General features: G+C 49.1%; 1 protein-coding gene across 1 annotated transcript in view; it reads left to right on the top strand.

The window, feature by feature from the left end:
* Positions 1-27,538, top strand: part of B3GNTL1 (UDP-GlcNAc:betaGal beta-1,3-N-acetylglucosaminyltransferase like 1) — a gene marked incomplete at both ends in the record, with an annotated part of 128,371 nt that overhangs the window by 54,485 nt on the left and 46,348 nt on the right. Inside the window, 3 exons of the mRNA XM_079725936.1 lie at positions 4,221-4,370; positions 8,070-8,135; positions 19,923-20,018. Of these exons, the coding sequence (XP_079582062.1) occupies positions 4,221-4,370; positions 8,070-8,135; positions 19,923-20,018 (312 nt within the window). The remainder of the gene's footprint in view (positions 1-4,220; positions 4,371-8,069; positions 8,136-19,922; positions 20,019-27,538) is intronic.

The following is a 27,538-nucleotide window of genomic DNA, read 5'->3' on the forward strand; positions in this document are numbered from 1 at the left end:
CAGAGTGGCTGGGCCCGTGAGGCATGGCCGCCGAGCCTGCGCATCCAGAGCCTGTGCTCCGCAACAGGAGAGGCCACAACAGTGAGAGGCCCGCGTACCGCAAAAAAAATAAAAATAAAAAATAAAGAAAGATGTAGCTGTAGGGGTTTTGTAGATGCTTTTTATTGGGTTGGGGAAGTTCCTTTCTCTTCCTACTTTGTTGAGAATTTTTATCATGAATGACCATTAGATTTTGTGAAATGCTTTTTCTGCACTTACTGAGATCATCATGTAGATTGTTCTTCTTTCTTTCAGTATGATCTGTGACATTAATTGGCTTTCAGATGGTAAAGCAACCTTGTATTTCTGGGATAAATTCCACCTGGTTATAGTATATAATCCTTTTTATACATTGCTGGATTTGGTTTGCTTATTTTGTCAAAGACTTTTTCATCTATATCCATGTGGGATATTGTTCTTTAGTTTTCTTTCCTTATGATGTCATTTTCTGGCTTTGGTATCGGGTAATATGAGTTGGCTGCCTCTTCCTTTTTCTGGGAGACTTTGTAAAGGTGGGATGTTCTTTATTCTTTGAATGTTTGGTAGAATTCACCATCTGAGCTTGGACATTTTTGTTTGGAGATTTTAAATTACTAGTTCTTTTTTTTTGGCTTTTTATAGATTTATTTAGATTTTGTATTTCTTCAGTCTATTTTAGTAATTCATGTCTTTCTAGGAATTCATTCATTTCATCTAAATTATGTAAATTGTTGGCATGCAGTTACTTATAGACCTTTTAACTTTTATGAGGTAAGAACTGCTGTCTCCTTTTTCACTCCTGAATTTAGTTGTTTGTATTTTCTCTTTTTCTTGGTCTGTCTAGCTCAGGAGTCCACAGATGACAGCTCACAGGCCAAACCCACTGGCAGCCACTGTTTTTGTATAGCCTCTAAGCTAAAAATGGTCTTTTTATTTTTAAAGTGTTGTAAAAACAAAACAAAGCAAAAAAAATACAAAGAATATTGACAGAAACCGTATGTGGCAGCAAAAGCTAAAATATTTACTATCTGGCCCTTTATAGAAAAAGTTTATTCGTCTCCAGTCTAGCTAAAGATTTGTTAAATTTCTTGGTGTTTTCAAAAAAAACAGCCATTATTTTAATTGATTTTCTTTTTTTCTACATCGTTGATTTCTGCTCTAATCTTTATTTTCCTTCTGCTTACTTTTGGTTGAGTTTGCTCCTTTTTTGGTGGTTGGCTCCTAAGATCTTTCTTTGTTAATAGGCATTAACAGCTATAAAATTTTCTCCAAGAATTGCTATAGCTATTTTGCGTCATGTCATGTTTTCATTTTCATTCACCTCATAGTATTTTCTAATTTTCCTGTGATTTCTTCTTTAACCCATTGGCTATGTAGAAGTACGTTGTTTATAGCCATATATTGGTGGTAGATTTCCCCAAATCCTGCTATTTTTGAATTCTAACAATTTTATTGTGGTGAGAGAACACACTTTATATGCTTTTAGATCTTTAACATTTTCTGATCCCTGTTTTGTGGTCTAGTATGCAGTCTGTTGTTATTGGGTGGGTGTTCCATAGTTAGATGTCAGCAGGTTGATTTTGTTGGGTGGGTGTCCATAGAGAGAAGTCAGCAGGTTGGTATTGTTGGTTGATGGTGCAGTATTTTGTCACGTTATTCTATCCATTCTTTTTTTTTTTTTTTTCGGTACGCGGGCCTCTCACTGTTGTGGCCTCTCCCGTTGCAGAGCACAGGCTCTGGACGCACAGGCTCAGTGGCCATGGCTCACGGGCCCAGCCGCTCCGCGGCATGCGGGATCTTCCCGGACGAGGGCACGAACCCGTGTCCCCTGCATCGGCAGGCGGACTCTCAACCACTGCGCCACCAGGGAAGCCCTATTCTATCCATTCTTGATGGTGGGGTATTGAAGTCTCCAACTCGTATTGTTGAATTGTCTATTTCTCTCTTCAGTTCTGTTCATTTTTGTTTCCATTTTTTCACTGCTGTTAGGTACATGAATATTTATAATTGTTATATCTTTCTGATGGATTGACCATTCTGTCAATGTTTAATGCCCCTCTTTGTTTCTATTAAAGTTCTTTGTTTTAAAGTCTGTTTTGCGAAATTGAGTTATTTGTAGTGAGGTGGATGGACTTAGAGTCTGTCACACAAAGTGAAGTAAGTCAGAAAGAGAAAAACAGGGCTTCCCTGGTGGCGCAGTGGTTGAGAGTCCGCCTGCCAATGTAGGGGACACGGGTTTGTGCCCCGGTCCAGGAAGATCCCGCATGCCGCAGAGCAGCTAGGCCCGTGAGCCATGGCCGCTGGGCCTGCGCGTCCGGGGCCTGTGCTCTGCAACGGGAGAGGCCACAACAGTGAGAGGCCCGCGTACCGCAAAAAAAAAAAAAAAGAGAGAAAAACAAATACCGTATGCTAACACATATATATGGAATCTAAAAAAAAAAAAAAAAAGGTTCTAATGAACCTAGGGACAGGAATAAAGACGCAGACGTAGGGAATGGACTTGAGGACATGGGGAGGGGGGAAGGGTAAGCTGGGGCGAGGTGAGAGAGTGGCATTGACATATATACACTACCAAATGGAAAATAGATAGCTAGTGGGAAGCAGCCGCATAGCACAGGGAGATCAGCTCGGTGCTTTGTGACCACCTAGAAGGGTGGGATAGGGAGGGTGGGAGGGAGGCGCAAGAGGGAGAGGATATGGGGATATATGTATACATATAGCTGATTCACTTTGTTATATAGCAGAAACTAACACAACATTGTAAAGCAATTATACTCTAATAAAGATGTTAAAAAATAAAATAAAAGTCTGTTTTGCCCCGTATTAGTATAACTACTTCATCTCCCTTATAGTTACAGTTTGCTTGGTGTATCTTTTTCCGTCCTTTCACTTTCAGTGTATTTGTGTCTTTGAACCTGAATTTTGCCTCTTATAAGTAGCATATAGGTAGAACTTGTTTTGTTTTTTTGTTTGTTTTTTTAAATAGCAGTTTGACAACTTTTATCTTTGATTAGAATTTATTCACATATTTAAGTTTTTTACAATTGGATTTATGCCTGCCATTTTGCTATTTATTTTCTATGACATATTATTTTTGTTCCTCTGTTCTTTGTTTACTGCTTCCCTTTTAAAAAAGTTAAATAGATATTTTCTAGTATACTGTTTATAATAAATTATTGATTTTTAACTCTTTTTGAATTATTTTCTTAATGGTTGCTCTGGGAAGTCTTTTATTATCTGTTCTTTCATGTGTTTTTACTTATGTGCCCAGTTATCTTTGTGTACTGGTCATTGTATTTGAATACTTCTCTGTGGAGTTAATTTGAGACCTTGAATGAAAGTTCTTTCCCTCAGAGATTTTCCTTTGCTTCTTCCAGGTGCCTGGGAGAACCACCATCCTGGGACCCTTGTTATCCAGTTTTGAGGCTCCCAGGCCCTGTTAGGCTATGTATCTCACACACCTCTTACCTTGAGGAGGTAACCTGCCATGGCCTGAGCTAGAAAATGTTGTCATTGAATAGCAGTCCCACCCCCACCCCGCCGAGTCTTGAGCAGACACTTGGCTCTGGTTTCCATTCCCTGCAGCCTCGCAGGGTTACCAGAACCATCGGTCGGAATTTCAGCTATTTCTTGTAGATCAGTGAGGACTTGAGGGTACAAGTGGCTTGTTTCCTCTCTCGGCTATTGCTTCTCAGAGATTTGGGCCCAGTAGTTCCCCACAATCTTGTTAACTCTCTGTTTAAGACTCTTTCAATATCTTTTCCAACTTTCTTAGTTGAACAGAGCAGGATTATTTGTGTGCCATTAGCCTGTCATTTCTGCAAGTGGATTTGGAGGCATTTTGACCTGCCTGTGGGTCCTGCCCTGCCCTGCCCTGTACAAGCTAAGCAGCAAAATCACAGGCAGACAACTTCTCTTGAGCTTACTTACTTCCCCTCAGTATCTCGGAGTTTGGGAAAATGTAGGTAGGTCACCTATGTGAGTCCCTTGACACTGTGCTTTGGAAATAGGCTCTCAGTGTGTGGGTTGGGTTTGCTCTGTTCTCTTCCCTGTCCTTCAGGATCCTCTGCTTGGAGTGTGGGTCCTAAGGCTGAGGTTTGATCAGGGAATTTCTATCTTTGTCTTCAAATACTATTTGTCTAAAAGTCAAGCATAAGAAGACGTAACAAAAACAAAAAAATCAGCTTTGCTTTCTTCCACAGAAGATCTTCTTGGCTGTAGGCTATTATTTCCTTCATTTGCAAGTGGTCCGTCCTGCCCCTCACCCATCCTGGGCGTTGGTCATCCCTGGGAGTCCACAGCCTCGCTCCCTCAGGACCACCCTCCACTCAGAAGCTGCAGAACTCAAAGATGCAGGTTTCTTTTAACTCTGAAATTCTTTGGCTAGATTAGTTTTTCTCTACCCGATATTTTTATGGTCAGAAAGGAAACAGTGTTTCATCTTGAATTAGTGTTATTTTTATAATACATTAATATTCTTTTCCCTTGACTGCCAAGAACATTTCTTACCTGGTTATCATGGTGGAATCCTGCACACTTTAGGCAAATAAATATGGAGGTTTTGAACCCTCCCTCCTGTAGTAAGGAATGTCCATCTGCAGATACACCTTGGGATCAGGACGTGCAGACTCTGGGCTTTTGCAGTTCATGCTTGATGACCCTTTGTATCCATCCTTTAGGCCCCCCTCCTATTTGCATTTCAGATACCAGCTGACTTTTATTAAAACCAGCTCCTGGTATGGGGTACCAGCTGTGAGCACAGTCACCTTGACCAGGGCAGGCCCCTCCCTGGGACGGACGCTGATAGGCATGGCCTCCGGTGAAAGGTGGCGGGATCACAGCCCATGAGCAGAAACACATCTGGGCTTGTTATTAAAATATCACATCACTTTTCATGTATAATAAAGATCTTTTCATGCTTCCATCTTTCAGCAACTTTTTCCTCTTTCAAAATGGTCTTGGGAGAACAAGGAGCTTATCTATAATCTGCAGAGTCACCATGCAGCTGAGACAGTCTGTTACTCTGTTACGCTACCACTTTGCAGTGTGTTCATCCTTGACCTTCTCAGCTGATGGTCAGGTGTGTGTTAAATGTCTTCCGTATTCTCCTCATACTTGCAAATGTTCACTTTATTCAGACACCCAGCAGCAGAGGTGATTCCGGTAAACGAGGTGATGGAAGACTATATTAGAATGTTCTTGAGAGCTAAGACTTTCTGGACAATTTTGCTTTTTGCATACATAGATCCTTGAACTGTAACACTGGACCCTCTGTTGATCCTGTGTTCAAATTTTAACCCTGACGTGTAATTGCTGTGAGATTTTGGATGAGTTCTGTAGCGATTCCAAACCTTGGTTTCCTTGGCTACAAAATGGTGATAATATTAGCCGCTCTGTCTCCCAACTATAGAAGATTGTGATAAATATCAAAAAAAGAGTGTTGTGTTTTGTAAATGGTGAGGTGGATTGAAAATACAATTCAGTCCTGAGAAGACACTTCATTTGTTCTACAAATATTTTTTAAGTCCAGCCAAATACAGGAGCTGAGCTGGTCCACACAAGATGCCCCATCCCAGTTGACATCTTGGTGCCATTGAGTAAGTGTGGGAACTAGAGGCCAGAAGGCTGTGGTGTGGTTCCTGGGGTGCTCGCCTGGGTTTGGAGGAAGTGGGGCTTGCATGTGTGGTGGTGCCACTGCACAGGGTCCTGGAGGAGGTCACGCTGTGAGCAGAGACTAACCCTAACCCTGATCCCGACTGTGTTTTCCTCTACTCTCCCCACTTTCTCTTTGAAATACTGGCCTGGTCCTGTGCTGACTTGTGCACCTTCCCACATGTAACTAGGAGTCGGGACTGGTTTAGGAAACCTCAGAAATTTGTAGGATTCTGCGTGAGGCCACCAGACACAGGGCCATTTTTCAAGAGTTTGATCAATAGACCATCCCTTTCAGGGAAATTTCCCTGCCTTTGTCTCTGCCCTGCTGCCTTGCTATACCCTTTGTGGGAGAGAAATAGGCTAAACTCTAGCATCACTTCTTTTTATCCTCCTCACATCACCCACCCTTTTCTGCTTCAATTTTCCTTGTTTTCCTTTGTAAGATTCCCAGCTGTGGTTGACCATACACATGCCTGCAAGCATGTTCCTGATGGGAGCCAGGGAAGGATTCAGGCCTGGAATAGCCAACTTCTCCTCTCCTGTTCTGACAGCTTCCTCCCTTCATTTCTGTTCCCACCTTCACACCTGCTTCCTGCCTGCTGGGGGTGCTGCTGTGCCTGGAGGGGCCCCTGCCCTGCCTGTGCCCCTCCTTCTCCCCCCCTTGCTCCCTCTTTCTCCCCCTCCCCTCCTCCTCCCCTCTCCTCCCCCTCCCCTCCTCCTCCCCTCCTCCCCCTCCCCTCCTCCTCCCCTCCTCCCCCTCCTCCTCTCCTCCCCCTCCTCCCCCTCCTCCTCTCCTCCTCCCCCCTCCTCTCTTCCCCCTCCTCCCCCTCCTCCTCTCCTCCCCCTCCTCCTCTCCTCCCCCTCCTCCCCCTCCTCCTCTCCTCCCCCTCCTCCTCTCCTCCTCCTCCTCCTCTCCTCTTCCCCCTCCTCCTCCTCCTCCCCCATCTCCTCTTCCTCTCCTCCTCCCCCTCCTCCTCTCTTCCCCCTCCTCCCCCTCCTCCTCTCCTCCCCCTCCTCCTCTCCTCCCCCTCCTCCTCTCCTCCCCCTCCTCCCCCTCTACCTTCTTCCCCTCCTCCTCTCCTCCCCCTCCTCCTCTCTTCCCCCTCCTCCTCTCCTCCCCCCCCTCCTCTGCTCCCCTCCTCCTCTCCTCCCCCTCCTCCCCTCCTCCTCTCCTCTCCCTCCTCCCCCTCCACCTTCTTCCCCTCCCCCTCCTCCCCCTCCTCCCCCTCTCCCTCCTCCCCCTCCTCTCCCTCCTCCCCTCCCCTCCTCCTCTTCCTCCCCCTCCTCCTCCCCCCTCCCCCTCCTCCTCTTTCAGCACCTCCCTCCCCACCTCCTCACATTAGCCACTTCCTCTCAGCTTACTTCATCCACAGCTCATTTGATTAGCACAATGCTCATGAGGCCATTTTGCAGAAATAAGAGATACAAATACAGCTCTTTTAGTTTATCTTATTGCTCAGTTTAAAGATAAATATCCTCCCAATGACATAGTGGGCATATTTGTACCTTTAAATAAAACACTGAAATCTTTTTGATTTTTTATCAATTTAAAGCACTTTTTAAAATTGTGAGATGGAATGTACCTATAAAAAAATACACAGAACATACATGTACACTTTGAAGATTAATTAGGAAGTAAATACACGTGTAACTACCACTCAGTCAGGAAGTACTGCATTGCTAATACCTTAGAGGTACACCCTGACTCCCTCCCCACAAAGTCATCACTATTCTGACTTTGGGATTATAATTTTCTTGCTTTTCTTTATGATAGTTCATATTAAGTGTATATTTCTTAAATAATCAGGTTAGTTTTGCTTGATTTTGAGTTTTAAATAAACGGAATAATACTATGTATATTCTTTTGTCTTGCCTCTTGCACTGAGCATTATGTCTGTGAAATTCACTTTTGTTGTATGTAGCTGTTGTTTAATGTCACACTTGAATGGTATTTGACTGTAGAAATGGGCACAATTTATTTACCTGTGCTGGTATCCGTGAACATCGGGCTGTTCCCAGATTTGAATGACGCCGTGGTGAATGTTTTGTACATCTCTTCTGGTACATACGTGTAAGACTTTTTCTGCCCATGTGGTGAAGTTACTAGGTCTTGGGGATCTGAGTCTCCACCTTTCTGGACGTGCCCCACTCTCTTCCCCCGGTCCTCATCCCTGCCAGCCTTGGGAGTTCTGGCTGGAATAGTCCAATTTCCCGCGTGTCCTACACTGCAGCCTGGGTACTCACGTTTCCCAGCCGACTGACAGGGTCATGGACTGCTAGGCAGCATCTGAACTGCCTGTTCTGGTCTCTTGCCTACTTTGCTGTCGGGCTGTCTGTCTTCTTGCTTGTTTGTCAGAGTTGCTTCCAGGGAGTTTAAAATGTGTTCTCTCCTGCAGGACGACGTGATGATGCCTCAGAGGGTGAGGCTGCAACACGCAGCTGCTGTGCAACACCCAACAAGTGTGAGTACGGATGTTTCTGCATGTTTCTGCTGCATTGTTACACCTTTTGGTAGAACTGCCATTACAGCTTTTTAGATTAAGATTCTTCCTTAGAATAGGAAGAGTCAGTTTGTAATCAGACTGCCCCCTTGGAGAATGATGTGTGCCTGGTGTGTCTGCGCACTCAAGGGTGTTTTCCTTTGAAGGAAAATGTGCTTCTTGTTTTGGGTAGCACTGGTTACTTTCAAATGGGTCCAAAGTATTTTTTTGGTTTGGTTTAGTTTAGTTTGGTTTTATCAGCATTTCAGAAGCTGTGTACCTTGGACATGAAAACACAGGTTGAGAGCTGTAGGGTGTATCAGTTAAAAAAAAAAAATTCCATTAGCTACATAACCTCAGACTACGTTCTCATCTTTAGAATGGCTTCCCCTTTGGCCCCCATGAGCCAGGCTCTCCAGGACCCGTCCTCCTTGGCACTTGCTGGGTGAGAGCTCACTTCCCCCTGCAGGAGCCCCATTTCAGGGAGCGTCTCCCACCCACTTGGACCTGGGGGAGCATCTCGGGCCCATGGATACCTCGCTCCCGTGTGACTCAGGGTGGGGGGTGGCCCAGGCGGTTGAGCCCCAGAGCTGGTGTCTGACCACAGAGCCCACTGCTCAGATCTCTATGCTGAAATTTTAGTAAAAACATCTTTGAATTACTGTGGTGATCACTGGTTTTGAAAGTGGGAAGGAGAAAGGTCTGGAACTGTCTTAAGACATGGTGTCTGATTGCCTGGGAACAGCCTCCAGGTTTTGCTCACTTCTGCTGCGGTGCCATGTCCACCCATGTCCACACACTAAAGCATCTCCAGGCCATGTGCACACGAGCCCCTGGGATCTGATCCCAGGTGTTGGTGGGACCTGAGACTCTGCATTTCTCATGGCCTCCTGGGTGCTGTGTTTGGAGTCCGACTGCCTGGCCACTGGGCCTTCACGAAGGAAAGAGCCTGTCCACGGCACAGGGCTCAGGGCTCAGAGAGTGGACCCTGTGAAATGTGTACTGAGTTAAGACAAAGGCTCAAATATACACTTCCTTCAGATACAGTTTCTCAAGGAGTTTGAAGGATGTTTGTTCACCCAAGATGAACTCTTTCTCTTCCAATAGCCCCTTATTTTGGAGCTCTGAATTTATTAGCCCACTGATTTTCTGCTTCTAGGAGATGTAGCCCCTCATGCTCTGTCTCCAGCTGCCCAGCCCCTGCACACCTGACAGTGACTCGGGACTTGGCTGTCATGTAAACAAACCTACGCACTCTGCCTGAGGGCTCTTGTTGTCTTTTCATGGAATAGGTGATGTTTTACAGCCTTAAGTTTGATGCTGAGGATTCTTATTCTCAGAATTGTAATTGCCCTTATATTGCTTAAATTTAAACATTGTTAATGTTAACATGTCCTTGAAATAACGCCTGTAAGAAGATAAAAATGGCCTTCGGCTACTTCTTGAGAGGCCACTCCACTGCTCGTCAGGCTGGAGCTTCCAGAAGGCTAGATGTGAGGGAGGTTCAGAAGTGCCCAGCCGCCTCTTTATTGAGAAGTGGCCCTTCGCCAAGGTAGCATCATGGGGGCCAATGCACGCCCTGGGTCTGATGGCAGGGGGCTGGTGTCACCTCACTCACCAGGACTGCTGGAATCCTTGGGCCGGTTCCCTAGGGCCCAGAGTCCGTTCTTTGACCAGAAGGTCAGGAGTGGTAGTAACTAGACCGGCCTTCGGGGAGGGGCCCACAGCCTCTTCTCTGGCCCAACAAGCCAGCACTGCCTACCCCAGCACCCGCCCCCAGTGCCCCCAGGTCCACCCACAGCATCTCACAGGTCTGCTTCTCCCAGCAGACTCCCCTGCTCACTGACCAGGGCTTGGGGAATTGTGTGTGTCCTTGCCCTGAATGGGGCTGGGCTGCAGTATCACTCCCTTTTGGGGTTGTGCCAGTGCACCATGCCAGCCTGCCTGTGAACCTGCTCTGTCACTGGGTCCTGGGGACCAGCCCCGTGAGGCCCTGGGTGCAGCTGAGGGAGAGGTCAGAGCCATGGGTGGGTGACCCGTGGAGTGGTCTCCATGGCCGTGAGGCCACTCAAGCTCATGCCTTGGTGGTCTGACAGTACCCAGCTCCTGATGGGCAGTGTGGCCATGTGGTGCCCTGGCCACGCCACCTTGAATGGCCCACAGCTACATGTCACAGGGTCCTGGGGTCTGTGCTGTGACGGCCCCGCTGGGGCTGCAGGTCTCCACGTCGTCGACTGCCACCAGCTTCCTCCAGGACTCTGCAGCCTCAGGGCCAGATGGCAGGCCCGTGCTTCTTCGGGCCCCACTCTTAACTATGGTCAAGGGTGAACAGGACCCCAAGTGGCCCAAGGAGACCTGCCAAGTCCTGTGCCTCTCTCTTTATGGTCCCTCACCTCAGAGGTAGTGTTGCAGTGCCGAGACCTCTGGACCCAAAAGTCTTGCTCATCAGGTGCCACAGGGTGTCCTCAACACGGTGGCCAGCACGATGAAAACGTCCAGCGTGCAGACCACTGAGCAATGTGAAAACAGCAGAAAGGGTCCCAAGTGCTGACACGCTGATGCCGCGTGTGAGCGGGACGTCTGCTTCTGCAGGGGTGACGTCTGCTTCTGCTGGTGGGGACCAGCACCCCTTTCCTTCAAGCCTCCAAGGTGGCCCAGTCTCTGCTTTCTCCCCAGGATGTGATATTGTGTTCAATTTACACTTGAGGCTGGGATGGCCTCCACTTGGCCCTTCTCTTACACTAGCCCCTAATCACAGCACAGGGAACCCGTGTGAAGCTCGGCTGGGTGCTAAGCCTGTGCTTGGTTACACGTTCAGGAACCTGGAAGTGGTCACTGGTGGGACCTGTGTGCCCATGAGCCCAGTTTATTACCTGACCTGTGGACCCTTACTCCAATGGGCGTGATGGGTCTGGTGTCAGCTGGGCCCTTGTGTCCAGCTGCCTCACATGATCAGTGTCCCCTCCCGGCCTTAGATCCTGCGTCTTCGGTGCATCTCCCCTGCCGTCACAGGTCCATCCTCATGGGTGGGGCCTCTCCTTCAGCTGGTGGGTCTGAGTCTGAGAACTGGCCCAGATCTGGAAATGGTCAGGGGTGATTTTCACAGTTTCCAAGCACTTAGAATATATCCTACATTGAAAAAAGAATCTTGTCTGACATTAGACGGACAAGATAATGTCTCCTAGACATTAGGAGGAATCACAAAAAAATTTAAAAATTAAATAAAAAAGATATCAAGCCACGGACACCAGTAGAAATGAGTAAAGGTGGTTAAAAGGTACAACTTTTAGTTATAAAATATGTCTTGGGGATGTAATGCACAGCATGGTGACTATAGTTAATAATACCGTATTGCATATTTGAAAGTTGCTAAGAGAGTAGGTCTTAAAAGCTGTCATCATAAGGAAAAATATTTAACTGTGTATGGAGATTGATGTTAACTAGACATAATTGTGGTGATCATTTCAAAATATACAGAAACATCAAATCATGTTGTATGCCTGAAACTAATATTATGTCAATTGTATCTCAATAAAAAAAAATCCTATAAAAAATAAAGTAAAAGCAAACTGTTTAAAATACAAATTCATAAACTTTTATAAATATTTCTTCATCATGTTCTCCTGGAGGTAATAGTACAGACTGTAGAATCATAAGTGTGACTTTTGAGCGCATTAATTACCAATTTAAGACTCTCTATATTCACCCAAGGCTCTCTCTATGCTCCTTGAATATTCTGAAACAACTGAAGAGTCCCAAAACAAACAATGGCATCAGAGCATTAAACCCATGGGGGCCTTGTGATTGCGGGGCCCCACGTGGCTGCCTGGACGTTTGCCCTTGCAGCCACCCTGCTGAAGGCGGCTGTGCATTTCCATTTCCTCATCAGTCTCTGACCTCAGAGCTGCTCCCTTTCTCTGGTGTCTGAGTGCAGACTTCCTCCACCAGGTCCTGTGCCCTGAGGAGGCACACATGCAGAGCCCCTGCGGTGGTCAGCAGAGGGTGCAGGTGGCTCAGGGGCTCCTGGAGGAGAGTCAGGGACTGGCTGCACCGGAAGGAAGCATCTCAAGTGTCTTAAAGTAAACTAGAGAGGGAGGGAGATGGGGGTCAGGGAAGGCCTCGCATTAGGGGCCGTTTCAGCAAAGATCTTCAGAAGGTGATGATACAAACCTTGTACATATTCTGGAGGACGGATCCAGGCAGAGGGACAGGAACAAGTCCTGAGGTGCCTGGCTGTGGCAGAGCAGAGCCTGGGGAGGGGACGGGGCAGGTTTACAATCAGCGAAGGCAGGCGTTGGGGGACAGAAAGAACACCCTGGGCCAGTCTCAGGCCTCAAGCTTCCACCTAGCTAGAGGATTCTGAGCCCACAGGAACCACAACCTGGCTGAGCACACAAGTCACATCATGGTGACAGTATTCAACCCCTCACATCTCTGGGGAAAGATTTCAAAGGTGACTTTCAGATGGTTGTTTAAGAGGAAGACATCCTTCTTTTTAAAGGAGAATTATGATGACAGCTCTGAGGGAGCTGACTGATGGTATGATTTTATGATTTTATGCTGTTAGCATAAATGGCAGTCCCAGGATACTGAAATCTGCATGTTTTTCTCAAACAGCTAAAATTCAGGTGCTACGACCACTGTGATTGGGTGCAGGAGCAGATTGGGTGCAGTCCAGGCCCTGGGCACCCTGCCTGCTGTCCCTGTGGAGGGGCTGTGCTCCTCACTCTCCTGTGCACATCCCCAGGGCCCTGATGCCAAGGGCCAGATCAACTCCCTGTGGCCTTTCTAAACACACCCTGTCTAGGTGTCTGCTTATGACATCATCTGTGGGCCTGGCACCTGGAATGTACAAGGGTTTTCCTGGAGATTCCCACATTTTCCTGGTCCAGTGTATACATTGTAGAGAGTGAGATACTTTCAGATACATTGTCCACCCCCGCCCCCTTTTTTGTGTGGGATTGGTTCACATGTGAAGTTACTTTTGGTTGTTCTCCACGTGTAAGTTCAAAGACCTCGACATCTAGGGATATATAAGGAATTTGGAAAAAATGTAGACAGTGTCAGTTAATCTTAATTAAAACACATTGGCTTGTGCCTTTATAAAGTTCTAGGTTACAGCTTTCCTTGCTAACCTTGTATTAAGTGCACTTGATGTTCTGCTCCCAGCGCTGGAGCACCTGTGCCCGCTCCGGCATCCCAGGTTTGCAGCGAGACCAGGGGTTCAGAACAGTCCTGTTGCACCAGAACAAAATCAGCTTTAGAAGGGTTGTTACTGTAGTGCCGGGTTTTTTAAAAGTCATGACCTACAAAAATCTTGATTTGCAGTTGCTGGTTGGTGGTTTTGTTGATTATATCACATTGTTTGGAAAGAATGAAATGAATGCTAAGTATATGTTTGTCCTTGGTCATTACTTCTTTAAGGCCATTTACAAGAAAGCCATTTAATTATGAGGGTGGCAGCTTCCATAAATTGTGCTGCTGCATATTCTCTGCAGAACTTCTGAGATGTTACATGTCAGGCGTCACCGGTGTAGAATTTCTCCACCCACTTATTAGCATTTTGGAGCAAGGATCCGCTCTGGGACAGGAGTTGGGTGGGGTCAGGGAAGCAGCTGTGTTTGGTCTGGGCCCCTCCCTGGGGGTTCACCTGTGCACAGGCGGAGGTGAGAAGCTCTGCATTCTCAGGAGTGTGGAGGTGTTGAGGATGACGGTGGGAAGGAGGCAGGGAGCACCTTGCGGAGGTACAGGGCACCCCAGAGCTTTTCCAGCACACGTGGGTGGTCCTTCCCCGTGGCCTCAGGACAGGCCGATGGCAGGACTTCCCTACGTCCCCGATGTGAGTCTCCAGGGGGCTCGGGAGGGGTCCTCAGTGACCTGGCCTGGCTCAGAGTCGGCGACAGGCTCGTGCCCACCATGCCTGGTGGGAATGCAAGGCGGGAAGCAGGAGCTGTGGACCCGTTTCTGCCTTCAGGTGGCGCCAGGGCCATCACCTCATCTCCGCTCAGCGCAGCCTCTTCCTGCCCTGTGAGTGCAGCTGCTGCGGCCTCTGTCCACTGAGTGGCACTGAATTGGTCAGGCTGAGCGTGTGCCCTGGGAGTGGCACAGGTGCTGCAGAGAGGGCACAGCTGTTTGAGGGGCCGGTGAGGGGCTCACGTTGGCACGAGGTTGGGAGGTGGGTGGGTCTGCTGTCGGCATCGAAAGCCCGGCGGACGCTGCGCCACTTCCAGCTCCGTCCTCACCACACCTTGGAGCGAGCACCGTCCGTGTGCCCAGGGAGGCCGGGAGAAGTGGGGCGCAGATGGTGGCCTTGCTCAGTCACTCAGGACGGAACCTGGTGCTGGGCCCTGTGGTCCAACTCTGCCTCACAGCACAAGAGATCGGCTGGGGAGGCCCCAGGCCCGCAGTGCCCAGGGGTGGGTTTGCAGGTGGCAGGGCGGGGGGGGCTCTGCGTCCACGGTTGGCCCTGACAGAGCCTGGGGGGTGGGACGTGCTGCCGGCCAGGCATGGGTCTCTGGGAGTGCTTGGTATTTGGAAGGTGGGTGTGAGGCAGGAGGAGGAGAGGGTGACGGGGGAAGCTGCGGGGAGGCTGCAGGGGCCCTGCTGAAGACGGACCTGGTCCAGAGTAACGGGCTGGAGCAGGATGCCCAGGAGATACGAGCCGATGAGGGCAGCTCATGTCCTGCCGTCTGGAGGAGTCTCTCAGGTTAAAAATCACAGCGACAGAGCTTGTGTTCCTCCACATCTGCCCCACGTTGATGTGACCGCCACACGTGAAAAACACACGTCTGTGCATTGAGGTTTTGTGGAGCGTGGCCTCCACACACCCCAGCCACATCGGACATGTACCGTTCCAGACGAGTAAGCACAGGTGAGCCTCTCAGGAACTAGCAGGTGTTTGAATGGCCCTGTTTCCTAGTGGCAGTTGTTGTCCAGGTAAGTAGAAGTTGATCGATAAGTAAAGTTATTTTTTTAGAAAAGATTTTTGATGACAAGAAGCATTTGGGAGTATGAAATAAGGAAAATAGTTAATCTAACTTAAAATATTAAAACATTGCTTCCATTCCTAAATGTATCCACTTTAAGTATTTTAAGGATTGGGTCCATAAGACAATTAGGAGTTCTTAATGAAATCTAATTTTAATTTGTATTTTATATTTTAGTAATCTTTACGCATAAATATAAATTAGGAACTAATTTCATAAGTATAGCTAATTGATAAAATTATAGCCTTACATTTCTCTCCCCCCCCCTTTTTTTTTTTCATCTTCAGACCATGGTTCTGAAAGCCCTGCTTAGAGGAACCCTCTAGCAACACCATGAGGATGGTGGGTGGGGAGGGTGGGCTGCCTTCCTCTCAGAATTTGTGTTGCCGGGTCCCTGGTTCATTTTATAACTTCCCTACTTGAGTTTGCTGTGTGGGTGTGCGGTAACAGTTCTCATTCCCATTAAGAACTGAGGTTAGTGAAGTTTAAAACATTCAGTTTCTGAATAAGATCTTGCGAATGGATGCTGATCCCAGCAACGTCCAAGCCAAGACACCCCGGAATGGCACACCTCCTAACACGGCCACACTCTTGTCCCTTCCCTGCCCCGCTGGTTTTCTCTGTTGTCTTTTCTATTTTATTGACTTTTGCTTTTTTTTTTTTTTTTTTTTTTTTTTTTTTGCGGTACGCGGGCCTCTCACTGCTGTGACCTCTCCCGTCGCGGAGCACAGGCTCTGGACGCGCAGGCTCAGCGGCCATGGCTCACGGGCCCAGCCGCTCCGCGGCACACAGGATCCCCCCGGACCGGGGCACGAACCCGTGTCCCCCGCATCGGCAGGCAGACTCTCAACCACTGCGCCACCAGGGAAGCCCTGACTTTTGCTTTTTGTTACTTTGTTCCTTCTGCATTGCATGTAATTGGTTTTCATCTCCCGGCTTGTGTTTTGCCTGGAGCCTCTTTCCTCCTGGTTTCCTCTTTCCTACCTTTTGGTTTTGTTTTGTTTTATGATTCCATTTTATCTGCACTATTGCTTTATCGGCTATCCCTCTTTGTTTCATTATTTTTCAGTGGTTGGCCTAGGGTCTGCAATGTGCATCTTACCCCTCACACGCTACTTTAAATAAATGGCACTTTTGTTAATAAATAAATGGCATTTAAATAGCACCATCTCACATGGAGCATAAGAAGATTACCAAATCACATCCTGTCACACAGTTTATGCTGTAAACTCCACAGTGTTTGCTTTTATTTTTACCAAAGTCAATTATCTTATAAAGAAGCTGCACGTGGGAAAATGTCTTCTGCTTTTACACATCTGTTTACCGTCATTGCCACTTGCCATTCCTTGGTATAGATCAGGTTGTTTCCTTCTCCCCAGAGAGCTTCCTTCATCATTTTTTGTAATTTAGGTCTTCTTGTGATGAATAATTTTGGCTTCTGTTTTTCTGAAAAAGTATTCCTTTTGCTTTAATTTTTGAAAATTATAGTACTTGGCTAATGAATTCTAGGTTGAAGTCATTCTTTCTTTAAAGACGTCTCTCCCTTGTCTAGTTTGCTTTGCTTCTGCGGAGAAGTCTGCTGTCATCCTTATATCCTGTTCTCTGTGTGTAATAGGTGTTTTTCTCTGACTCCTTTTAAGATCTTCTGCTTAATACTGGTTTTCAGCAATTTGATTATTATGTACAAGGATGAGTTTTTTTTTTTTTTTAAAGATTGGCTCTGCTGGGGGCTTTGTTGAAGTTCTGGGATCTGTGGTTGTATAGCCTACATCAAATTTGGAAAAATTTTGACCATTATTTCTTCAAGAATTTTTTCAGTCTCCCACTCTTTGGGTTCATTCAGCCTTTGTCTATTGAGCACCGACTGTGTACAAGGTACCGTGCTGGCCTGGGGTCCACAGTGGTCTGGCATGAGGGCAGGGCAGACAGCACAGGAGAGGAGCTCGGCATCCCACTGCAGGTGCCTCTTTTTATGGTTTGCCTTTGTCTGCCCTGTGGTCCAGACCAGCATTCTTTTAAAAAATGTTAAGGCAAACAAAATATCCTCACTTTTGTTCTTTGTAGACCAGCACTCACAGTGTTTAAAGCCTCAAAGAACAGCCAGCCCCCAAAGCTCCAGCTTCATTTCGTGTTCACCTAATCCTCCTTCTCCACGTGAGACCCCACCCAGTGTGGTTCAGCCTTCATCAGAGGCAGAGAATGGAAGAGGAGGTTTGGGGAGGGGGCTCAGGCACTCACCATGGAAATAGCACAAGTCAGCTCATGTCCTAGAAAGACCACGTCTGCCGCCCCTCACGGTCTGGCTGGAAGTGTGGCTTTTGGCGCTGGCTGGACTGGGCTGCACTCTGCTGGTCTGCCGTCCCCAGCAGCTGTTCATGACGCAGCAGTCACGGGGCCGGGGCCTGGGTGTTTGTATAGAAGTTAAGCCTCTTCATCTTCATGTTTGGGAATGCTTTTGAAACAGGATTTCTACCTCACAGCTTTGATCCACATTTTTGTTTTTTGACTCAAAATCTTTCCTGTTCAGCAATCGAATGCAAGACAGTGTCAACAAGGCCAGAAAACAGATGGAATAGACAGTTTTAAAAAAATACGCTTCGGTCAGATCAGGTGTGGTACCTCGCAACTGGGCAAGGTGATCATTCAAGGGCTGTTCTAATTTACAGCTGAATTTTGTATGTGTTTTTAAGAGAAATATATGAAAAGTTCACACATAGAATTCAGCCGTATGTCAAAAGAATACAGACCTATGGCCAAGTGTGTTTTATCCCAATCAGGAAATGGATGAAAGACATGAAAGATGCTTCCCTGGAAGGTCAGGCAGATGAGAAATTAGCCCCTGGAAGGAGATTCAGCCTTTTGAGCCATCGGGGGTGCATGTTACAACCACGACAAGGTACCACACACACCTTTCGGAAAAGCCAGAAAAAACACATGGCAAGGATGCAGGGAAACTGGTCACACACGCTGCCGTGGGGATGGAAGTGGTGCAGCTGCTTGGGAAAACAGCAGTTTCTTTCAAAATTAAACATGAAACTACCATACGACCCACAGTCACGCTCCTGGGTGTTTATCCCAGAGAAACGAAGACTTAACATTCACACAAAAACCCCTGTGTGAGTGTTTGCAGCAGACTAATAGTAATAGCTTCAAACTGGAAACAGCCTAGGTGTCCTGTAGAGGGTTAAGCTGTGGAGTATTTTTCAGCCAAAAAAGGAACAAATCTCCAGGGAATCACCGAGTGAAAAAAGCCAATCTTGAAAGGCAACACACAGTGTGACTGCATTTATGCAATGTTCTTGAAAAGACAGAATTACAGCACTGCAGTAGCAGGTTCACGGCTGTGAGCTGGATCGGGGGGTGGGGGGGGAGGCGCAGCTATAAAGGCACCACGAGGGCTTCCGTGGTGGCGCAGTGGTTGAGAGTCCGCCTGCCGATGCAGGGGACACAGGTTCGTGCCCCGGTCTGGGAAGATCCCACATGCCGTGGAGTGGCTGGGCCCGTGAGCCGTGGCCACTGAGCCTGCGCGTCCGGAGCCTGTGCTCCGCAACGGGAGAGGCCACAACAGTGAGAGGCCCGCGTACAGCAAAAAAAAAAAAAAAAACCAAAACCAAAAAAAACACAACAAACAAGGACCTACTGTATAGCACTGGGAACTCTACTCAATATTCTGTAATAACCTATATGGGAAAAGAATCTAAAAAAGAATGGATATATGTATAACTGAATCACTAAAAACAAAACAAACAAACAACAACCACACAACAAAATTCAAGCAAAGCAAGCAAAAACCTTCTCAAAACTCTTCAGTAGCACAACTGCATTAATATAAATTAATCATCATGTGTACGTGCTGTGTATATTAGAGCAAGATTTAAGAAACTCATATATCGTGGGGTGACTTTTGATAGTTTCTCAGTAAGATGACTTGGGCAGTGATGTAGGTTTGCCGACCACTCTGACCTTCCTCACCGTGTTCCTCGGTGGTCAGGGAGGTGGAGAAGGCGCAGCCAGGGGATTGGGGGTTAGTGTCGTTTCCCCGAGGCCAGCCAGCCTTTGAGAGCCTTACAGGACCCTCACCAAGGGGCAGGCTCTCTGCTGCCACGGGCAACTCGGCTGCCCTCCCCCAGCCAGAAAGGAGGAGAAAGGCCCCCTCCTGCTGCTGCGAGGGGTCCCTCCCTCAGAAACCAGCCCGTTCCCTGCCTCTGAGCCCTGGGGCCGCTGGTGTCTGAGCATCAGGACCCCTGATATCTGCGGCAGGAGCCAGCCTCTCTCCAAACCTGCCTCACCGACCAAAGAGCCGGGCCTTTTTACCTCTGAGCAGTCTTAGAGATGTGTAAACGCGCTGCAAGCAGATACCCCAGCAGAATGTGCACGGGGGCTTCCCTAGGTGCTGGGGCACTGTCAGACAGCAGGACAGGGCTGCTGGGGGTCAGCGTGCAGAGCTGGGTATGCGGAGAGGGGATCGTGTCCATGGCCAGGAGGAGGCAGGGCCGGGTTCCAGGGCCAAGGGCGGAAGGAGGTGGTGATGCAGGGTACGGAAGAGGATTTAGAGGGCAGCTAGCGCACATTCTTCCTGGGATGGGGTGTGCCCGTCTGGTGGCGTCGTGGGGCGGGGGGCCGCTGTGGCAGCCTAGACAGAGGGAGGCGGCTGGGGAAGTGAGCTCTTAGGGCTGCGACTCTTGTTTATTTAGAGGCTGGAAGGAGAAAGTTATTGAGAAACGGGGCTGTTCCAGTGGCTGCAGTGGATTTATTTTAAGTCCTGTTTGTTATTGTTTCACAGATTATCGGTTGCCAAGTGAGGAGGGAGCCCCCCAACTCCACCGAACGATACACACGGTGGATCAACCAGCTGGCGCCCGACCAGCTGCTCACCCAGGTACGCCTGCTGTCTGCAGTTGGCCCAAGCCTCCCCAAAAGGGACTTTCCATGCTCTTAGCACCTGTGTCTGCCTGCCTCCTGGGTGCGAGGCACAGTCCAGGTAGGCGCTCCCTGGAGAAGGGAGACAGCGTTTCAGAGGAGCCCGGCCTGGGGAGGAGCCGGAGCCAGAGGGCAGGTGTGGAGGGCCCGGCTGGAGACCTGGGAGCAGGGCACCCACAGGCCAGCCGCGTAGGCTGAGGTGGACGGATTCAGAGGGCAGGAGGCCGGGGCTCGGGCAGCGCCGAGCTGCTGCAGGGGTGAGGTGTCCAGGAAAGGCCTGAGTGTCTGGCGGGGCGGGGCCATCCCCGAGCAGGGCAGCTGGAGCGGGGCCGGGTCTGGGGGAATGAGCTGAGTTGCACCGTCCGGGTGGAGCTGGTCAGCAGACATCGGGAGCCCTCGGAGCTAGAAGAGGGCGTGGGCTGAAATCAGACTAGAAGCCACCACGAGCGGGGCCACGGCCTGGAGGAGGAGGCCAGGAAGAGGTTCTCGGTCTCAGCTGTGGGGTCTTGAAATCCATGGGACTTCGGGTGAGTCCACGACCGTGTGCTGAGTGAGGACAAGAACCAAAGATTCTCTGTTCATCCACCTTTGAAAACAAGCCACTGCCTCAGCGTGCTGGCAGCCACTTAATGCTCCATAGCAAATCACCCCAAAAGAGAGACTGAAAACAGCCCCGGCTCTTGGGGGTGGGCCCAGCCCTGGTGCCCCGCCGATGGCAGATGCTCCAGACTCTTCCTGCTGCTGGACGAGCTGCTCCCAGGACTCACCCCGCCTGCCACCCCACCCAAGACCGGAGAAATGTGCTCCTCAGGGTGGGGGCCCCAGTCAGAGGGGGAGGAGTGGGGAGCAGCCCCCAAAGCCCAACCAGGAAGTAGCTCTAGAAGGCCTGGAAACATTCTCCCCTCCGTGAGGTGCTGGGGTCTGTCCCACGTTGCGATTTCCTGTGATCCTGCCGTATAAGGAAGTGCTTTTTTCTAAACTCTTTTGAAAACTGAAATCTTGGTATAATGGAATGATTTATAATGATAATCAGCTTCTGAAATAAGAGCTGCTTGTGATTATGGCATCAGGTGTTCTGTTCGCTGAACTCAAAGAGACGCAGAAGAAACCCTGAGAGTTTCCTCTTGTGGGGCCGTTTCACATGCTTCTTTGGATAATCCAAGATTATTTACCCTTTCCTCTTCAGTGTTGGGTTTGCCAGTTGCTTCTGTTATCAAAATGACTTCACCAGCTTTTAAGTTCTATGCCGTTCAGGCTGGTCCGCACACAAAAAAAGCACTTTTGCATTTGGATTTACTTTTCCCATTTTGAGATGAATATTCCAGTAATCGCCTAATAGCTACAGGTGGTGCACTAATAACAGGTAATAATAATAGGTGCACTAGTAACGAGTGCGGGCAGTGAGGGCGCTGGGGAGGCTCAGTCACTGCTGCTCCCCCAGCCGTGAGGAAAGGAGAAGCGCCGGTGTATGTGGCCCACGTGGCCTCCTCGGAGCTGGCAGGGTCTTAGAGGGTCTGTGAGTAAGTGTAGAGGTGGCTGCGTGAGAGAAACTGCTGAGCTGGCTTCTGCCATGTGCTGGATTTTCTGGCAGAACATGAGTCACACAGAAACTGTGTGACTGAACACTGAGGGAATGATTTACATGCAGCATATTCTCAGCCAGAAATACGAGTTCTGAGCCGAGGGCAGACTTAACTGTTTACTGTTAAGCATCATAGAAATAATTAAGGTAGGGTCTTCCTAAACAGTGTTTTTCTTTAGCGAGTTAGGGGAAATTAAAGTATAAAGTTTCTCAAAGTGAAAGAAGATATCTCTTATTTAAGCCATTTCTCAACGGTTACAGTCACAGAAATCAGCAGCACTCTGTGGGGTCTTTGTTCACAGTCTAAACTGAGTCACGTCTGTGAGGTGGAGCGCAGCGTGATTCGGTTTGATATTTGTGTGTCTACTTGAATGTCTGATTAGATACCCACCATGCGCAAAGTTGAATCAGAGTACTATAAAATTGACACTCTGCTAATTCCAAGTAAACCAAGAGGTGGAAAGTTGTCTGGACAAATGGCCTGGAGCCTGTGCCAGCCTGAAAATGCACCTGTTTTAGGCAGGGCCCACTTTACACCTTAAGCGAGGGGCTGTTCCCAAGGGACCTGCGTCTCTTGGGTGGGGATGGGGGGCAAGGGGAGGCAAGGCCAGCCCCACCCCCGCCTCGGGCCGCCCCTGGGGGGTCCCGGCAGCTCCAAGGAGGGGTTGGGGGCCCTGGCAGCCTGCATGGTTAGCTGGGTCCTTACCGAGGCCAGTGAGCCCAGCCCTGGCTGCCTGGAGTACGTGCTCAGGTTCACAGCGGAAGGAAGACAGCAGGAGTGGGTGAGGCGCCCCCTTCAGCCCAACCCCACCTGGTCCTTGTCCTCCACGCCTGCTCCCTGCTGCCCTTGCACCTCTCTCCAGGATCCGTGCTTCCTTGGTGTCTTAGCCTGCCCGGGCTGCCATAACAAATGCAACAGACAGCTATTTCTCGCAGTCTGGAGGCTGGAAGTTCGAGATCAAGGTGCCAGCAGGTGGTTCCTCCTGAGGCCTCTCTCTTGGGCAAGTAGACAGTCGTCTCCACCCCGAGTCCTCACAGGGCCTTTCCTCTGTGAGCTCACTCACTCCCGGTGACTCGTGGATCATGGCTCCACCCTTATGACCTCATTTAACCTGAATTACCTCTTTAAAGGCTTCATCTCCAAATGCAGTCGCATGGGGGGTTAGGGCTGCAGTGGGCTTTGGGGGACACAATTCGGTCCATAGCATTTGGACACCCTCTTTGGCTTCTCCACAGCCCCTGGTGGTCCCCCCTGGTCTGTGTCCCCTGCCCCTGGGCCCACAGGACACAGTGGTATGTGGACAGGGCTGCAGCAAAGAGAACAGCCCCCCTTCCTGTACAGCCTCTCCTTCGTGGCCCCGTGCGTTCCACAGGGAGGGTGTCACCCAGCTTTCATCTGCCCGCAGCGTCTGAACAGCTTGGCATGAACGTAAATGGGAAAAATTTACAACCCACCTGCCAGCACTAATGCACAAACTCTCACTTTATCCAGTATCCAAGGACTCTAGACAAGCAAAATTTCTAGATAATTAAAGTTTACCTCTGTAAGTACAGACTCTTTACCTAAACCAGCAAGCACTCCCCAAACTTGTTTGATCATAAAATAGCTCAAAAACCTGAAAACAATGCAGATCCCTCTTCTACGCCCATAGAGTTTCTGATTTAGTGGCTCTGGAAATGTGCATTTTTAACACGTGCCTGAATTTTTTTTTTTTTTCCCTGCGGTACGCGGGCCACTCACTGTTGTGGCCTCTCCCGTTGCGGAGCACAGGCTCCGGACGCGCAGGCTCAGCGGCCATGGCTCACGGGCCCAGCTGCTCCGCGGCATGTGGGATCTTTCCGGACCGCGGCACGAACCCATGTCCCCTGCATCGGCAGGCGGACTCTCAACCACTGCGCCACCAGGGAAGCCCGTGCCTGAGTATTTTTGATGAAACTCTTTGAGAATGTTATTCCTGCCTCTAATCTGGAGGCCAGGCTCCTGGTACCTGCACAGAGAAACTGCTTCCCCACTGGATCGTAGAGTCATTTTACAAAGCCTAACCAATTAAAAATTGTGCCCTTTGAAATAACTCCAGACTCACATAGAAGTTGCAAAAATAGTAGAGTTCCTGTGTGCCCTTCACCCAGCTTCCCATTCGTAACATACCCACAGTACGATGTTCAAACCAGAAGATGCACACTGGTACAGCCCTGCGCGGAGTTCACACATTCTTGTTGGGGATGGGTGGGGGGTTTATGGAATTTCATCATGCGTCTGCGTCAGCACAGCCCCTGCCACAATCAGGATATGGGACTATCCTGAACCCCAAAGAAGCTGCTTCCTAGTCACACTTTCTCCTGCCCCTGCCCCTGGCAACAACTTCTCTGTCCCCTTTGCTGGAGTTTTGTCATCTGAGACGGTTGTATCAGTGGAACCATGCCTTTTTCACTCCGCATTGTGCCTTTGAGATCATAGTTTTTTCCTCCTGTTGCCAAGAGAGTCCAGTTGCAGGGACGTGCCCGTCATCGTGGGGCTGTGACAAGTAGGGCCGCCGAGACCCTTATGGACAGGCTTCACTTCCTGGGATGAGCACCAGGATTGGGACTGTGCATCTGTGTTCAAGTTGAAGTCCATGCGAGGCTCCCAGAGTGGCCGCACCATTTCCCCTCTCGGCACTTGGTGGTGTCAGATTTTTCATGCCAGTTGTTCTGTGGTGTCTCATGACTGCTCTGCCTTGCATTTTCCTAACAGCAGTTTTTGTTTTTGTTTTTTTGTGGTACGGGGGCCACTCACTGTTGTGGCCTCTCCCATTGTGGAGCGCAGGCTCCGGACGCGCAGGCCAAGCGGCCATGGCTCACGGGTCCAGCCGCTCCGCGGCATGTGGGACCTCCCGGACCGGGGCATGAACCCGTGTCCCCCACATCGGCAGGCGGACTCCCAACCACTGCGCCACCAGGGAAGCCCCCTAACGGCAGTTTTTTATGTGCTTATTCACCATCCACTAAGCGTCTGTTCTCATCTTTTGCCCATTTTCTTATTGGATTGCTTGTTTTCTTGCTATTGAGTTTGAGTTTCCTTTTGGACAGAAGTCCCTTGTTAGGTGTGTTTGCAAGTCTTTTCTCCTTATCTATGGCTTTTCTTTCATCTACTTAACAAGAGTCTTTCACAGAGCCAAAGATTTTAATTTTGGTGAAGTCCAACTCATCTATTTTTTAAATAGATTGTGCTTTGGGTGTCAATGTCTAAGGATGCTTTATGTAACTATGGGTCACAAAGATTTTCTCCTAAAGTTTTATAGTTTTACGTTTTACATTTAGAGCTGTGATTCATTTTAAGTTGGTTTTTGCATAAGGAGCGAGGTTTGGATCAAGGCTCTTTTTTTTTCTTTCTTTTTTTCTTTTGCTTACAAATGTCCAAGTGTTTCCACACCATTTTTGTTGAGAATACTACCTTCCTTTATTGCTTTTGGCCTTTGTCAAAAATCAGTCAGCCGTGCTCGTGTGGGTGTGTTTCTGGGCCATTCTGTTGCATTGATCTGTGTGTCACTCCATGGCTACCCTCTCCTGGTCACTGTAGCTGTGGAGGAAGTTTGAAATCAGTTAGTGTGGTTCCTCCAACTTCATTCTTCTTTTTCAAAATTATTTTTGCTATTCCAGTTCCTTTGCCTTTTCAAATACTGAGCAGTTCTTCCGTTCTGAGCAGACACTGACTGGGTGTCCTAAAAAACTCAGTTCTGACTCCACCTGCCTGGAGACAGCGTCAGAGCCCACAGATTAAGGGCTCAGTCCTACAAGACTGCCTCACTTCAGCCCAATCACAGGTCCGGGTTGTCACCTGTGCTTCCACCTGACTGGCTATAAGTCAGGGTTCCCACGACCCCCTCCTCTGTCAATTAATTTGCTTCAGCCATTCACAGAACTCAGAGAAACATTCACTTACGTTTACAGTTTACTGTCGTGGATATGATGAAGAATACAGGTGAACAGGTGCGTAGAGTGGGGTTCCAGAAGCATCTTGAGAACAAGAGCTTCTGTCCCCATAGAACATGAAGATCCACCCACATTTCATGGATGGTGGCCTCTGGGCGGGGACCTTGCCTGTGTCACCCCTGTCACCCCTCCCTGACCACCATGACTTTCTGGGACAGTGGTCCTCCTTCATTCTGTTGCCCAACCTGAGGCAGGTTCCGCTCGGGTCTAGCTCTAACCTGCATTCACACTGAGAAGGGGCCCCTGAGAGACTGGTGCCCAGCTCTTGCTGATTTGACACAGCACAGTCCAGCATAGTGAGATTTCCTTTTACGTGGAGGAGAGTAAATTAGCTAAGAATAATTCGGAAAAATTTGCTAGAACCAAAGATGTGGGCTGCCAGATGAAAAGGGCCCTTGGGTATCTTGCCCAGGGTACGAGAGAAGACCCTGCCCAGGATTTAAAGCCCTTGGGCAGTTCAGAGAGAAGAACAGCGGGAACAAATGTGGTCTTGGATTTCTCAACAATTGCAGTGGAATCTGTCAGACCCTGGGACACAAGTTTCAAAATTCTCACAGAAATGGTTTTGAATGTTGAATTCTATGCCTAACGAAATTGTCAATCGTGTGAAAATATAACAAGGACTTTTTCATATAGGGATTCAAAATATTTGTCTCTTACAAAAGCTTTCTCAGAAATTTACTGGAAGACATTGCATAAAATTAAGAAGCAAATTGAAGAGGAGGAAGATGTGAGATCTAGGAAGCAGGTCTCCAACCTGGGAGGGAGGCCAGAAGCAGCCCAGGAAGGAGTGGGGAGATGGAGCAAGTGCTTTACACACAAGGAGCACAGGCCTCCTTTTTCTTAGGTTATAGAAACACTCAATTAGGGAGCAAGGAAAACAACGGAGAGGCCTTTGTGTACAATGGGATGTGACAGGGGCGACCACACTCAACCAGCTCCTAGTGCTTGAATGAAGCCGCAACAGCAGAGGAGCAGAAAGGCACGGAGAAGAGCAGAGAAATAGAAGCTCACATCAGCTGAGACAGAGGAAGTTCTGGGCAGATAACCTCTCACAATGAGAAGACAGAGAAGTGCAGCAGCGGGAAATACCAGACGCTCATGTTTTCATTCTAATCCAGTACCTGCGACATTCCGACTGCGTGCTTCATCCCCTCGTCTCCGTCTCCCGAGGCCACTGGGCTCGCCCTGGGTACCGAGAGGGTCATGTCCAGCCCGGCTGAAGGACACTCGTGTGTGTGTTTGATGTTCTGGTTGTTCACGGAGGAGGACCAAGCCCCCCGTGACCCTGCTCACCCCTCCCCTAACGAGCAGCCCCTGACCATCTCCTCTGTACTTGCCATTCCACATACATTTTCTTTAAAAAATAGGAAAAGGATAACTTTTTTAAAAGTCGAAACGTTTCAGGGCTCCAAAAATGCAGAGACTACGCCTCCCCCTTTGCCGCAGTGCGTGCCCTTGGATGACCCCCTCGCTGCGCGGTCTCGTGCGCAGCCCGGCCCCTCGTCCCTTCCTGGACAGTGTATCCAAGACCCCCCACTTCAGGTTCTGCTGCTCGAGCCCGTGAAGGTCCCCACTGTGCGTGCTGGGTCCGGAGGCTGCGCGATGTTCCTCACTCACGTGAGACCCCAGGGCCCTCAGGGCAGCTGCAGCCTCGTTCCTCTGCTTATACCCTGAGGCAGTCACCCCCGCAGCCCGCAGCTGCACTCTGGGACATCAGTCTTGGTCAGCCGCACCACCTCCCTGCTTCCCGACCCGCCCACGGCCTCCCCAGAGCAGGCTGCCAGAAGTGCCGACCTTGGTGATCTGCGTGGGAGCCACACGCTCCTTCTCTGTTGACGAGGACCCAGGAGAAGCAGGAGAGTTTGATAGGCTGCTCTTGAGTGGCTGAGAGCCAGGGCAGGGACGCAGGTGTCCCCCACCCA

This window comes from Hyperoodon ampullatus (genome assembly GCF_949752795.1).
Source record: "Hyperoodon ampullatus genome assembly, chromosome: 19".
Classification (NCBI taxonomy): Eukaryota; Metazoa; Chordata; class Mammalia; order Artiodactyla; family Ziphiidae; genus Hyperoodon; species Hyperoodon ampullatus.